Raw genomic sequence first — 14,677 nt, 5'->3', positions numbered from 1 at the left:
TCTGGCAGTTTATTTTTATAATTATTATCGTTTGCTTGTTTTAACTTGTATGCTTCTCTTGTGTTAAAATGTGATGGGCTTAGAAACAGGACTTACCACTCAAGTGGTAACTGAGAGGGAGAATGTCAGGAGAGTAGGCATGAGTAATCACAGCTGTTTCTAGCTTTCTACTCTGGGGTTTTCCCTTCATTGTTTATCCCAGCTCCATGGGCCTTATCAAATCTGGAGCTGGGATCCTGCTGCTGTCATGGTTACTGTCACCAAAACCACTCCTGACCTTTTGGGACTTCTTAAGACAATCTCATCCTCTGGCTTCCCCTGGATTGTTGTTCAGTTGTGTCTGACTCTTCATGACAAATCCATTGGGTTTTCTTGGCAAAGATACTCGAGTGGTTTGTTATTTCCTTCTCCAGATCTCCTGGAGGAACTGAAGCAAATAGGACCTTGTCCAGGGTCACATAATAAGTGTCTGAGTTTGAATTTGAACTCAGATCTTCCTTTCTCCAGGCCCAGTGAGCTATCTACTACACTACGTACCTGTCCCCAGTCTCCTGAATTAGATGTATACAAATCCATTTTTTCCCCATTAGTTCAGCTAAAGACAGAATTGGCTTTTTCCCAAACTAGCATACTTTGTAGGTCAAATAAGCCTCACATGAGTCAGACAAAAGAAAAGTGTTGTCATGGAAAGAGCATGGAACTAGAAAGACCTATATTCAACTCCCAGTTCTGTCATTTTTGATTTACAGATTACATAAACCTGGGAGAGATGTTGGACAATACAGGCAGGTCCAAATAATCAACATGGGCTAGAATATTTAGACACTTCTCATAAGATAAAATGGAATGGAATAAATATAAAATCTTTTTTTTTTTAAATTGTCTACAATTATTTATTTATTTAATAGCCTTTTATTTACAGGTTATATGTATGGGTAACTTTACAGCATTAACAATTGCCAAACCTCTTGTTCCAATTTTTCACCTCTTATCCCCCACCCCCTCCCCCAGATGGCAGGATGACCAGTTGATGTTAAATATAATAAATATAAAATCTTATAAAGTCATTTTTATAAGTACAAGCTGGAGGAGGCAGCCCAAGGTCAAACAGATTTACAACCATAAATCATTACCAGCTCTTCATTCTTCCCCAACTCATCCAATATTCAATCACTTTCCAAATTCAGTTGATTCTACCTCTATAACATTTCTCATTTCTGTCCCCTTCTCTCCATTTACATAGCCACAATTTTAAATTACTACAGTAACTTCCTAATTGGTGAATTTATGTCACATCTTTCCCATTCCAATCCTCAAGATATGACTTGTTTCCTCATCGAAGGACGGAGTTTATCATCTCTTTTAGCTTATAGACCTCCGTTGTGCGCTCCTCAAGGATGAAGACTGTTTTAATAAACTTTCTGTTTTTCTGTTGCTCCCTCCCTTCCTTCTTCCCCATTGGTCATTCTCTATCCGTTTCTTATATCTATCTATACTAATCACTCTTCCCAGCCTCCTTTATGATTCAAATCAAAGCTATCAACACATTATTATGGAATTAATTAATTGGCCTTTTGGGCTCCTTTGACTCTGAGCTGTATATATAAGATTTGAATATGCTATTCCTATCATTAACTATATCTTTGACATATGTGGGCCTTTAATTTAATAATAAGAAAAAGCAGGGTTATATTTGGGAACAGCACAAAGCTTTTGAAGATACCCTGAAACACAGTAACATTTTCCTACCAAAGCATCCTTTTGGAGATATTTGGGAATCATAGAATCCTACTATTTCTAAAGAATCAAAATGACTACTCAAAGGGCAATAAAGAGATCACAGTAGACATACTTAGGCTGAAACATTTTATAAACCTAAATCATGACATTTAGCTTGGTTTGAACTAGGAAGAGGTCATTCATAGCATCAAGGTATGAGGTAGAATCTTGGGGGAAGCTGTTGATTACTTATTTAGCACCTCTGTTTAATGAAGGAGTATGAGTTAATCCCTGAAGGGAGAGAAGTGGGGGAAAAAAAGGACTAAAAAGGACTCTCTTTTTTTTTCAATAGGATTTTATTTTTCCAAATATGTGTAAAGAGAGTTTTCAACATTCATTTTTTTCCTTTAAGGCAGTTGAGTTAAGTAACTTGCCCAGGGTCACACAGCTAGTAAGTGCTAATGTCTGAGATCAGATTTAAACTCAGGTCCACCTGACTTCAGGGCTGGTGTTCTATTCACTGCATCACCTAGCTGCCCCCCAACATTCATTTATGTAAGATTTTGTTTTCCAATTTTTTTTCTCCCTCCACTTTTACCTTCCCCTTCCCCAAGACAGCAAGTAATCTGATATAGGTTTAAAAATATTTTTAAACATTTTCATATTTGTCATTTTATGCAAGAAAAATAAGATCAAAAGGGAAAAAAAATCACAAGAAAAAGCAAACAAAAGGGTGAAAATACTGTATGTCAATACACATTCAGTCTCCATAGTTCTCTCTAGTTATAGGTGATATTTTGCATCCCAAATCTATTGGAATTGTGTTGGATCACTGCATTGCTGAGAAGAGCTAAGTCTATCGCAGTTGTTCATCACATAATCTTTTTTTTAAATTTTGCTTTTTAAAAAAGTTTATTTTAAATATACTTTGTTTCAAGAATTATATTAGGAGAGAAAAATAAGAGCAAGAGCTTTTTCCATAGTTGGAAAAACCATGGAAGAGATAAAAAAAAATAGAAAAAAGAAGTGAAATAGCATGTGGTGATTTATATTCAGTCTCCTTGTTCTTTTTCTGGATGCAGATGGCATTTTCTGTCCAAAGTTCATCACATAATCTTGCTGTTCCTGTGTACAATGTTTTCCTAGTTCTGGTTGCTTCACTCAGTATCAGTTCATGTAAGCCTTTTCTGAATCAGTCTTATAAAGAGACTCTTGATGAAACTTTCACAGTAGAGGGCTTTGGACACCTCAACTGGATTTCCTTCTTCTCAAAAAATAATACCTGTCAGCATAAAATTGTATGTCTTAAGACACATGTTCTAAATATAATAATTTATTGATTTATCTAGAAGTTTTTCTCCCTATCAGGGACTATTTATTGAAGAGGACAAAATAACATTCTGTGCTTGTGTTGCCAAAGTTAATTATTGGCTGATTTGAAAGTGAGTTAGTGAGGAGGAGGTAGGTGTATGGTATGGAGAAGGTAGTATAGTATAGATAGTATAGCTATAAGTTAAATACAGTTTTAAGTTTTGAGAGCAGGATGGTATTATGCACGCATGTGTTACTCAATGGTGTTAAATTTGCAAAAATATGTCTCCTAGAGACTAATCTTCTCAGGCACTAAATTTATGCCTAAAATTTATATTGCTGCAACCAGGTAATATCTTGGTTGATTACACATAATCTACTTTCATTAATAAATGACCAAATGAGATAAGCATATAGGGTAAGGTATTTTGGCCTTACTATAAAAATAGAATTTATTTCAAGTAAAGTCAATGGCTGTTTATGAAGTACTTGCTTTGAGCCCTGCACAGTGCTAAGCACTGGGAATATACATATGAACAGAAAAAAGATATCCCTAACCTCAAAGACGTTATATTCCAATGAGGGAAGACAACACATAATAGAAAGACAAAAAAGTTAGAGATGAAGATTCCTAGATAGATAGGAGTGCAGTCTGGAGAGGGATAAAGATATGACAGACCTGGGTACCTTCCTTAAAATGGCAATTCTGGGAGGAACCGGCCAATTAAAGGGAGAAACTGAAAGGGGAAACAGAAATTTCAATGTGTTAAGTCCAGAGGATGAAGTCTCTCCTCTTTCCTCTCTCTGTCTCTCTCTCTCTGTCTCTCTCTCTGTCTCTCTGTCTCTCTCTCTCTCTCTCTGTCTCTTTCTTTCCTTCTTAAAAATCCCTTTACATCTTCATCCATTTGTTTTATTCTTTTTCTGAGGAAATGGCTTTCTTGCCAAGGCCAACCTCTCTACCTATGCCCTGGATCACCCTCTCTCTCATCTTCTTCAGCAGTTTGCCCTAATTGATCATTCTCTATTTTTCTTTTAACTTTAATATACTTGTCCTCTTCTCACTACCTGCAAAAATAGCAGCCTCACTCAAATTGAGACCTGTTAGAGACCTCAGCTTAAAAAGATCAAGGCCTCCCATTTCATCCAAGATTATTGTCTTAATCTATGGACCCAGATCCCTTAATCTTTCTATTGGACCCAGATGGCTCTGAAAGGGAAAATGAGCAGGTGACCTTGCCCAGCTCTCCCTCACTTAAATCCAATTTACTTGCATGTCACGGTCCCTCCCTGATGTCATGGTCATCTTCGAGAAGGAAGGACAAACAACAACTCAGATTTCCTCTGTCCTTTAAAATCATCCAAACTGAACTATAAACAGCCATATCATAGTTTTACTTCTTTTCACTGCAAAAGGCCTAGAAAACAATTGCTCCACTTCCTCACTACCGACTCACTTCTCAGTTCTTTGTGGTCTGACTTCCAACCCCATCACTAAAAATGCTCACAATTTTTTAATTGCTTTATCTGGTGACTTATTTTTTTTGTTTGCATCTTACTTGATGTCTTTGGAACTTTTGATACTACTGAATTCTTCCTTCCACCTAGAAACTATCTCTTTCCTTGTCTTCCAGTGTATTGCTTAATCATGGCTCTCTTTCTACTTATCTGAGCAGTCTTTCTCAACTCCTTTCCCCTATATTCCATTCCCTAAACTTCTGTGTATTCAAAAATTCTGTCCTGGGCTACTTTTGCTTTCTATTTATTTTCTTTCTTTCTCATTGGCTTCTACGGATTTAATGATCAACTCCAGCCAGCTGACTCCCAAATCTCTATATCCAGCCTTATTTCTGATTCCTAAATATTTTATACAATCAGTAGTTACTTTAAATGGAATTTCTCTTTGTAATTATGACTGTTGGATTTTGTTAGTGATATGTAAGAATGCTGATGACTTATGTGGGTTTATTTTATAACTTGCAACTTTGCTAAAGTTGTGGATTATTTCTAATAACTTTTTAGTAGAATCTTTGGGTTCTCTAAGTTTATACCATCATATCATCAGCAAAGAGTGATAATTTGGTTTCCTCATTGCCTATTCTTATTCCTTTAATCTCTTTCTCAACTCTTATTGCCAAAGCTAGCATTTCTAATACATATTAAATAGTAATGATGATAGTGGGCAACCTTGTTTCACTCCTGATCTTATTGGGAATGGTTGCAGTTTGTCCCTATTACATATGATATTTACTGTCCAGCCTTATTTCTTTACTTAATTCTAGTACTGCATCACCAATGGCTTGCTAGAAATCTTTACTGGACATGATATAGGGATCTCAAGCCCTAAAAGACTAGGGTTTCTAATATAGTTGCCCATGAGCCCTCATCCACATATTTCTCATTGGTGACCAACAGTAGAACTTTATTAGCATCTAGAAGAGAGATTTTGCTGAAAAGGTATAGTAAGAAGGTATACATTCTTATATGTTCGTACTTCATCTTCATTGTACAAGGTAATGTTTGTTTTAGTTAATAATTGACAATAAAACAGTTAACACCAAATAGACTGTAGCATATTAATAACAATGAATCACATACCAAAAGCCACATAAAAGTATCATTGAAGAGATATAGGACTGGAGAAGGAGATAGTCCATTCTGGTAGAGGAGTAAAAGATGATTACTCTGACATATGTAATGTCAAGACAATCAGAGTAAGGCTCAGAACATGTTTCATGGACTTCTAGTGGATGACTTATGGAAGTAGATGGTTAAGAAGGACTACAGAAGTTGATAGCCTTCTGTATCAGTGGTTTATGGTTTTCTCAGTTAGAAGGAGTACTCACATGCTGCACATACCCTCTGAGGTGCTGAAGTAAGTGAAACTGGCTAGGATAAAACAGAACTCACTGATCTCAGAAACTGGCCAGATGAACCCAGTTTAAATCTATATAACAAAGTCCTCTCATCCCGGCTTCCAAGATCTTTCTCCCCACCCCACTCCCCAAGATTGCATGATTTATTGTTTGCTGATTGCTTCTACTTTTCCTCCTAAAAAACCCCAACAAAAACCCAAACCCCAAACCCCAAATATTTGACATAACAGAGCAAGATGTAGCCCTAAAATCTCTCCTCCGCCAAGCAGTCTTCCGTGCCTAAGTTAAGATCACACAAGACTTGACAGCCTTCATATTTATCTGAATTCTTCATACTGGTTATTTCCAATGCAATAATATTCAATTATATTCACATCTCACAGGTTATTCAGCCATTCTCTAATCAATGACCACCCATTTTATTTCCAGTGTTTTACTGCCAGGAGGAGTGCTTCTATGAATAGTTGAATGTTTTTCTGAATGTTTTTCTACTTAAAGTACTATTTAGATAAATTCATCTTAGATAAAATAGATCATAGGATCATAGAATTTCAGAATTTGAGTTGGAAGAAGCTTGTCATCTTAACCAGTAACTGAATACAAATCCCCAGTGTGATAAACCTAATGGAGAAAGAAACAACAGACACTCCACATTTTAGCTAAAAAGTTTGTTGCAAGCACATTTATTATTTTACAAGTTGTTGGAATACACAGGAGCCACCTCACAGTGGCTGCTTGGAGATCCAACCCAGAATGGATCTCCTCTTGTGAGAGGATGATACCAGGAGACCGAGAGGCAGTTGCTGTTCTCTGACCTCTCTCCTCTTCCTTCTGCCTCCAATTTATTTCATTCCCAGTCCACAAGCAACACCTGTGTCAGCAAAGGCTGCCTTGTAATTCCTTCAGATGTTATGATCCACAGCTGTGGAAAACTGACTTATCAATTTGTCAAAATACAACAAGTATTTTGCTTAAAGAAAGTTTTGGTTTAGTAGCGTTCCCCCAGCTACCCAGAGAATTTCTCTGACTGAAGCAATTTTCAAGCCACATTTTTGTATCAAAAAACAAAAGATGAAGAAAATCTATAGCAAGAAAAAGAGCAAAATATATGGTGGGGCTCAAACCTAAGTATCTGCAAGTGACTTTTTTTTTTTTTTTTTTTTTTTTTTTTTTTTTTTTTTACTAGTAGAGAGAATGATTACTCAATCTTCCATGCATAGGGATGGAGTGAGCAGAGCTTGAGAAACTAAAGGAAATTTTTGTTTTTCCTCTGACTTCTACAGAGCACTCCTGCAGCTCCAGGTTGTCTTTAGGGAGAGGTCTTTGAAGGGAAAACAAGCAGGGAAGAAGTCTAATTGTAAAGGACTCAGAGCCCTGAGGTGGTCCCTGTTTCCAGCACAGCACACTACAGACCAGAGAATTTCCCCAAAAGTTTGACTGGGGACTTTGTTTCTTGGTTGAGCTGAGATAATTTATTCCCTGTGTGGGAGCTCATTCTTTCTGTGTATTGCCCAATATATTAAAGTATATATATATATATATATATATATATATAAATGTATATAACTTCTCAGTTTTCTGTTTGCAATTGAGTTGTTTAAATGGGCTTATTTGCTATTCACTATTGTGATGTTATTTATCCCCCCCCCATTTAATAGTATTTTTTCCAATTACATATAAGATAGTTTTCAACATTCCTTTTTTGTAAGAACCCCTTCCTCTTGCCCTTCCCACTTGCCCAAGAGAACAAACAATCTGATATAGGTTATACATGCACAATTATGTTAAACATAATTTCATATTATTCATGTTTTGAAAGAAGAGTCAGGGAAAAAAGGGGGGGGGAACCACGAGAAAGAAAAAATGAAAAACAATTTAAAAAAAATGAAAATAGTGTGCTTTAATCTGCATCTGGTCTCCAGTTCTTTTCCTGGATGTGGATGATATTTTCCATCACAAGTCTTTTGGAATTATCTTGCATTACTGTATTGCTGAGGACAGCTAAGTCTATAAATAGTTGATCATCACACAATATTTCTGTTACCGTGTATAATGTTTTCCCCATTCTGTTCACTTCACTCAGCATCAATTCATGTAAGTCTTTCCAAGTTTTTCTAAAATCTGCCTACTCATCATTTGTTACAGAACAATAGTATTCCATTACATTCATGTACACAGGTTGTTCAGCCTTTCCTGGACTGATGGGCATCTCCTCAATTTCCAATTCTTTGCCACCACAAAAGGGCTGCTGCAAATATTTTTGTACCTACTGTACCTTTTGTTGACCTATCAAAGAGAGCCAGAGTTATTGGGGTTTAAGAAATGGTCCTTAATAAGAAATCTAGCCTGTAAACTCCAAAATATTGAGGAAGGAAGGAAGGAAGCAAGCAAGCTAGCTAGCTCTGTTACCTGGTTCTCAGTGGAACAGCTCCTACTCACAAAGGTTATTGTTTGTCCTTTATTCTCAAAGGTGACCTCCCAGATGGATACCTTTTTTTTTTTTTTTTTTTGAGACCATTTTCTGCATAATTTCTTATCTAGCACTAATTACTGAATGGCATTGCCTCAGTCAAACTGAGACTTGTTAAAGGTGTTAGCTTAGAAAGGCTAGGGTCTCCCTCTGCATCTAGGGCCATCTCCAGTCATCCTGAAGGATGGACCCATATGGCTATGGAGGGAATGAGGCAGGGACTTTGCACAGCCCTCTCTCACTTAAAATCAACCCACTTGAAGATCATGATCTTTTTCAAGAACAAGGGACACACAACAACAAAAACAATGGCACTCAGTATTTTCTCTAACCAGGACAGAATGTAGGTGGGCTATTTCTTTGCTGATTATAGATAGTCTAACATTCTTTTTTTTAATTATAGCTTTTTATTTGCAAGTTATATGCTTGGGTAATTTTACAGCACTGACAATTGCCAATTTTGTTCCAATTTTTCCCCTCCTTCCCCCCATCCCCTCCCCCAGATGTCAGGTTGATCAATACATGTTAAATATGTTAGAGTATAAATTAAATACAATATTAGTATACGTGTCCAAACAGTTATTTTGCTGTACAAAAAGAATCGGATAGTCTAACATTCTTAATGAAGATTAAGATACAATGAACTTGTTTTTTGGCTGTCATATCAAGCTACTGGCTCATGTTGAGCTTGTAGTTTTAATACTCTTTGGTTTTTTTTTTTATTTATTTAATAGCCTTTTATTTACAGGATATATGCATGGGTAACTTTACAGCATTAACAATTGCCAAACCTCTTGTTCCAATTTTTCACCTCTTACCCCCCAACCCCCTCCCCTAGATGGCAGGATGACCAGTAGATGTTAAATACATTAAAATATAAATTAGATACACTATAAGTATATATGACCAAAACGTTATTTTGCTGTACAAAAAGAATCAGACTCTGAAATATTGTACAATTAGCTTGTGAAGGAAATCAAAAATGCAGGTGGGCATAAATATAGGGATTGGGAATTCAATGTAATGGTTTTTAGTCATCTCCCAGAGTTCTTTCTCTGGGCGTAGCTGGTTCAGTTCATTACTGCTCCATTGGAAATGATTTGGTTGATCTCATTGCTGAGGATGGCCTGGTCCATCAGAACTGGTCATCATATAGTATTGTTGTTGAAGAGTTTTAATACTCTTAAGTTTCAGTTAAATTAATGTCTAATGAAACACTTTCTTATCTTGTACTTGTGAAGTTAATTTTTGAGTCCAAGTGCTAGACTTCATATTAAATCGAATCTTATTAGAATTAATAAAAACATTCTATCCTTTTAGGATACTCTTGGATCTTAATTTTCTTGTTTAGTACATTAACCTTTTTCCGCTTAGCTTTGGGTTATGATATAATTTGACATCTGTTACACCTGTGCTTGCAAATATTCTTCTCCTTATTCTGTGCCTGGGGATATTAAGGCAGAGATAAGAGAAATGAACTTACTGATCACACTCCTAGGATTCCAGCTAGTATTTAAACCTGAATTTTATGATTCCAAAGATAGTATTCTTTCTACCATAACACTGCAGAACCACAGAAGACCCGAAATCCTGGAGATAGTTCTGGGCTCTGGGCTACAGAGTCCAAGCTAACTTTACACTAGATACTGGCATAATCTATAACGATTCTGCCATCAGGCATATCCCATATCCTGGGTACTCCTCAAATACCCCAGTTACCCACAAAATACATATCAAGAATTCAGTTATATGTGACAATTCTGATTATAGGCTGCTAAGAGGTACCACAATGCACAGAGTATTGGACCTGGAGTTAGAAAGACCTGAATTCAAACCCAGCCTCAGACATCACTAGCTGTGTGACACTGGGAATATCAGTTAACTTCTGCCTTCATTTTCTCATCTATAAAATGGGAATAATAATAGCACTTATTTCCCAAGGTTGTTGTGAGAATAAATATTTGTAAAGGGAGTAGCAAAGCACCTGACATATAGAAGACATTTAATAAATGCTTCCTTCCTTCCTTCCTTCCCTCCTTCTTTCCTTCCTTCCCTCCCTCCTTCCTTCCTTCCTTCCTTCCTTCCTTCCCTCCCTCCTCCTTCCTTCCTTCCTTCTTCCTTCCTTCCTTCCTTCCTTCCTTCTTCCTCCTTCCTTCCCTCCCTCCCTCCCTTCCTTCCTTCCTTCCTTCCTTCCTTCCTTCCTTCCTTCCTTCCTTCCTTCCTTCCTTCCTTCCTTCCTCTGTTCCTTTTTCCCTTCCTTCTTTCCCTCTTCCAACACTCTTCTCTACACACCCCACTCCCAAACCCAGCTTCCGTTTTTTCCAGACCCTTAGTTACCTAGCCCTGGTTGTTTCCTACAGGTATCTTTAAAGGAAAAGTATGGGCCAATCTGGAAAACAGTTATAGGACCTTATACCAATGTGAATCTGGCGAGTCCATCATTGATAGAGCAGCTGATGAGGCAGGAGGGGAAGCATCCTTTGCGAAGTGACATGGCTCTCTGGAAGGAACACCGTGATATTCGAGGATATTCCTATGGACCTTTCACCACGTGAGTCCAGAGACACTGGAATGGGAGGGGGCTTGATCACTGTCATCTTTAGTATTGATTATTATTACCAAGAAGAGGTATATTGGGAATGGATGGTTGGATGGATGGATGAATTAATGATGAAGCTTACTATATGCAAAGCACTGTGCTAAGGACTGGGGGAACAGTGAGAAAAATAAGAAAGCCCCTACTTTGTAGGTGCTTGCATTATGGTTGGTGAGCCAACACCTATGGAAGGTTTCTGTTGCAAATCAGTTGGAAAATCCCATAGTCCTTGAAGTGCAGCAGCAGAACAGATTGCCAGAGTCTCTTCTTTAATGTTTTTTTCTACTGATAAAATTATATTGGTTCCTGATGTTGAAACATCTGATGGTGTCATGTAGTCCCAATATAGTGGGAACAGGAGGCCTGACACTGAGCCAAGCCAGGGATATTTAAGTTTTCTGTCCTGAGGTTATAGACTTGGAGCTGGAAATGACTTCAGTCTCACTTTATGAATAGGAAAGCCAAGAGAAAAGGGACAATTTGCCTAATGGCATTTCTAGAGCCAGAATTGAAACCTTCTGACTCTCTTGTCAGAGATGTATCTGGCTGACCCCTCTAGATAGTGTTTGTTTGATTGAAAAGTTGTGTTTGAAATCATGATTTAAATATCTGACTAAGACTGCTAAAATAAAATGCTACTTTAAGCATTAGTCAGAAAGTCATCAATTTTAATAAAAAAGAAAAAAAAACTTTTACAAAAATCCTATTCTTGTCAATAATAACTCAGATATATTCAGTGCTTTGCAGTTAGGTGGTACCCTAGTAGATAAAGACCTATTGTCAGGAAAATTCATGTTCATGATCTGGCCTCAGACACTTACCAGCTGTGTGAGCCTGGGCAAGTCACCTTACCCTGTTTGCCTCAGTTTGCTATCTGTCAAATGAACTGAAGAAGGAAATGGCAAATCACTCCAGTATCTTTGCCAAGAAAACCTCAGATAGGGTCATGAAGAGTCAGACATGGCTCAATAGCAATAAAAGTTTTCAAATGGCTTTCTCCACAATACCCCAATAAGGTATATCACAACTGCTATTATTCCCATTTTACAGATGCAGAAACAGAGAAACCAATCTCATAATTAATAAGTGTAAGAGCTCAAATCCACATCTTATAAGTTCTAGTCTAGTTTCTCTGAAACAGTACCTCTGGCTGACATTGCTTTAAATTTAACTGTTTAGATTTAGAAGGCACACTCACAGGTCCATTTCAAATGAGTTTGAAAGGTGTGCTAAGAAAACTGAATTCTATTTGGATTATTTTATGTGTCAGTAGTTGATGGAAATAGAACATAAGAATCCAGAACTAGAAAGGATCTTAGAAGCCAGAGATATTCATAAAGTCATGGAGAAGGAGGAGACCAATGAATTTCCATTTCATATGGAACAATCAGATATTTGAGGCATCATTTGATACCTCAGAATTAAAAAGTTACTCTTTTTTTTAAAAAGCTTTTTATTTTCAAAACATATGCATGGATAGTTTTTCAACATGAACCCTTGCAAAACCTTGCGTTCCAATTTCCCCTCTCCTTACCCCACTTCCTCCCCTAGATAGCAAGCAATCCAATACATATTAAACAGGATAAACTTCCAAAGAAGTTACTCTTAAAAGCAAATGGTTTGTTTTTGGTGACTGGACACCCCTGTCCTCTTCAAGTCTTGTTCAAGAATAAAGTATTTTTTCCAATACCGAGAAGTAAGAATATTGACTTAAGATGAACTCCTCCCTTCATGTTAAATGCTTCTGTCCTTGCATGGCTATCATTAAAACTGTCACTGAACTTCTTCTATGTTTTAGCAGCATCAGAAGTAAGACTAATTCTTTGCGTGTTATTGCAGGGAATAGTCTTTGGGTTATCATATGCAAGTAGTACAGTTCTCTTTAACCTAATTTGAAGAGTCTACGGTGAAAGAAGCATAATTTGGTTCAGAAATAGCTATCCAATTAGAACAACTAATTGACACAGTGAATAGAATGCTGAGCTTGGAGCCAGGGAGACCTGAATTCAAATCTGATCTCAGACACTTAGTCCCTATATGATCCTGCCTAAATCACTTAGCCTTTATAAAATGGGAATAATAATAACACCTAACTCCCTAGAGTTCTTGTGAAGGTAAAATAAAATAAAATTTGCAAACTACTTTAAAAACCTTTAAGGATTAACTGTGAGTGTTGTTATTATCTTTAGCTGGGCACAGGTTAGTAAATAAATACCTGTTCTATGAATGAGTAGGAAATCATGAAATTAAGCTCCTGATATAGTCCATGGCTTGATATGACCTACTTGGAAAGTTTTTCTTAAAAACTTCCATAAACACATTGTTTCTCAGAATAGGAAGGAACCTTGATGATCATGATTTCCCTTATTTTACCTGTCTCAAATGTGTGAATGACCAAAGAATTGCTGTGAGATCTTAAGCAAAAACTATAGTTAGAAAGGAAGTCTTTAAAAAGAGAAAGCATCTTAACAAAAAAAATTATTTTGATTTAAAAAATTTAAACTTGCTACCCCTCTCATTCTCTTCCCTTATCCCGATGGGGTGGGAGTTTGGGGACATATCAAGTCCCCCCTTCCTTTCAAGAATGAGTACTTCAGTGGTCAGCTAGGTGATGCAGTGGTAAAGTAAAATTGAGTTCCAGTAAGACCCCAGACACTTACTAGCAGTGTGACTAGTCAGTTAATCCTGTTTGCCTCAGTTTTCTTATTTGTAAAAAGAAAGAAGGAAATAGGCTATGGGGAGGCTCTCAAAGTGAATGGGTAATAGTGGGGTGTGGGAAGGATTTCTCCTGGAGAGGCCCCCTTCTCTCCCTTTCCTTTACCCTTGAATATTTTCTCAGTCTTTTAACCTGTATAATGAGTGTTTTGGATTATATTGCGTCTGTAAAATCTTTTCTTCTTCTAACTAATGTGGGAACTAAGACCCTATCTCTATTTGTCATTAAATCAAATCCATGCTATTCATGTCCATTCTTCAGCTTCCATTCTATATACCTATTCCATTCTCCATTTCCATACAGACCTTTATGAAACTCTTACCCATTCTCCCTCTCCCACTTTGCCCCATACCGTGTTACCCACAGGCAAGGAGAAAAATGGTACCAGCTTCGTCAGGCTCTGAACCCACGGATGCTGAAACCGTCAGATGCTGCCCTGTATACAGATTCTATTAATCAGGTGGTAGAGGATTTACTGGTTCGACTAGAAGACATAAAGATAAAGAGCCCTTCAGGGGACCAGGTGCTTGATGTTGCTCATCTCTTCTACCTCTTTTCCTTGGAAGGTATGTGGGGGTAGAAAAACAAGGTGAGGAGAAGGAGGCTGAGATTTAAGGGGAGGGGTAGTAATCACCACCTTCTATTGTAGGAATTCCTTGTGCCCTTTTGTCTACCCTTCTCTACTTTTCTTCTGATAAATCTAGCTATTGTATACATCTTGTTCGAGCAACGAATTGGATGCCTGAAATCATCCATCCTACCTGAGACAGAGGTTGTGGTAAAGTCTGTGGCGCTCATGTTCAAGAATTCTGTGTATGCTACTTTCCTGCCAAAGTGGACTCGTCCCTTCCTTCCTTTTTGGGATCGTTATTTGGAAGGCTGGGACAACATCTTCTCTTTTGGTGAGAGGACAAGGGCTAGGTCTGGGGCTTGGAACCAGAATGATCCTTATGGGAAGGGTTACAGGCAAGCCCAAGGTATTAGTCCATTCC

The 14,677-nt window shown here is 37.4% G+C and overlaps 1 protein-coding gene across 1 annotated transcript in view; it reads left to right on the top strand.

Annotated features, from left to right (window-relative positions):
- LOC100918281 (sterol 26-hydroxylase, mitochondrial) overlaps nucleotides 1-14,677 on the top strand; it is a 30,376-nt gene that overhangs the window by 8,050 nt on the left and 7,649 nt on the right. Inside the window, exons 3-5 of the mRNA XM_023500619.2 lie at nucleotides 10,734-10,924; nucleotides 14,052-14,251; nucleotides 14,390-14,587. Of these exons, the coding sequence (XP_023356387.1) occupies nucleotides 10,734-10,924; nucleotides 14,052-14,251; nucleotides 14,390-14,587 (589 nt within the window). The remainder of the gene's footprint in view (nucleotides 1-10,733; nucleotides 10,925-14,051; nucleotides 14,252-14,389; nucleotides 14,588-14,677) is intronic.

The sequence above is a fragment of the Sarcophilus harrisii genome, chromosome 3, assembly GCF_902635505.1.
Source record: "Sarcophilus harrisii chromosome 3, mSarHar1.11, whole genome shotgun sequence".
NCBI classification, from domain to species: Eukaryota; Metazoa; Chordata; class Mammalia; order Dasyuromorphia; family Dasyuridae; genus Sarcophilus; species Sarcophilus harrisii.
Note: the sequence above shows the minus strand (reverse complement) of the source record. Positions and strands in the feature narration are given on the sequence as shown.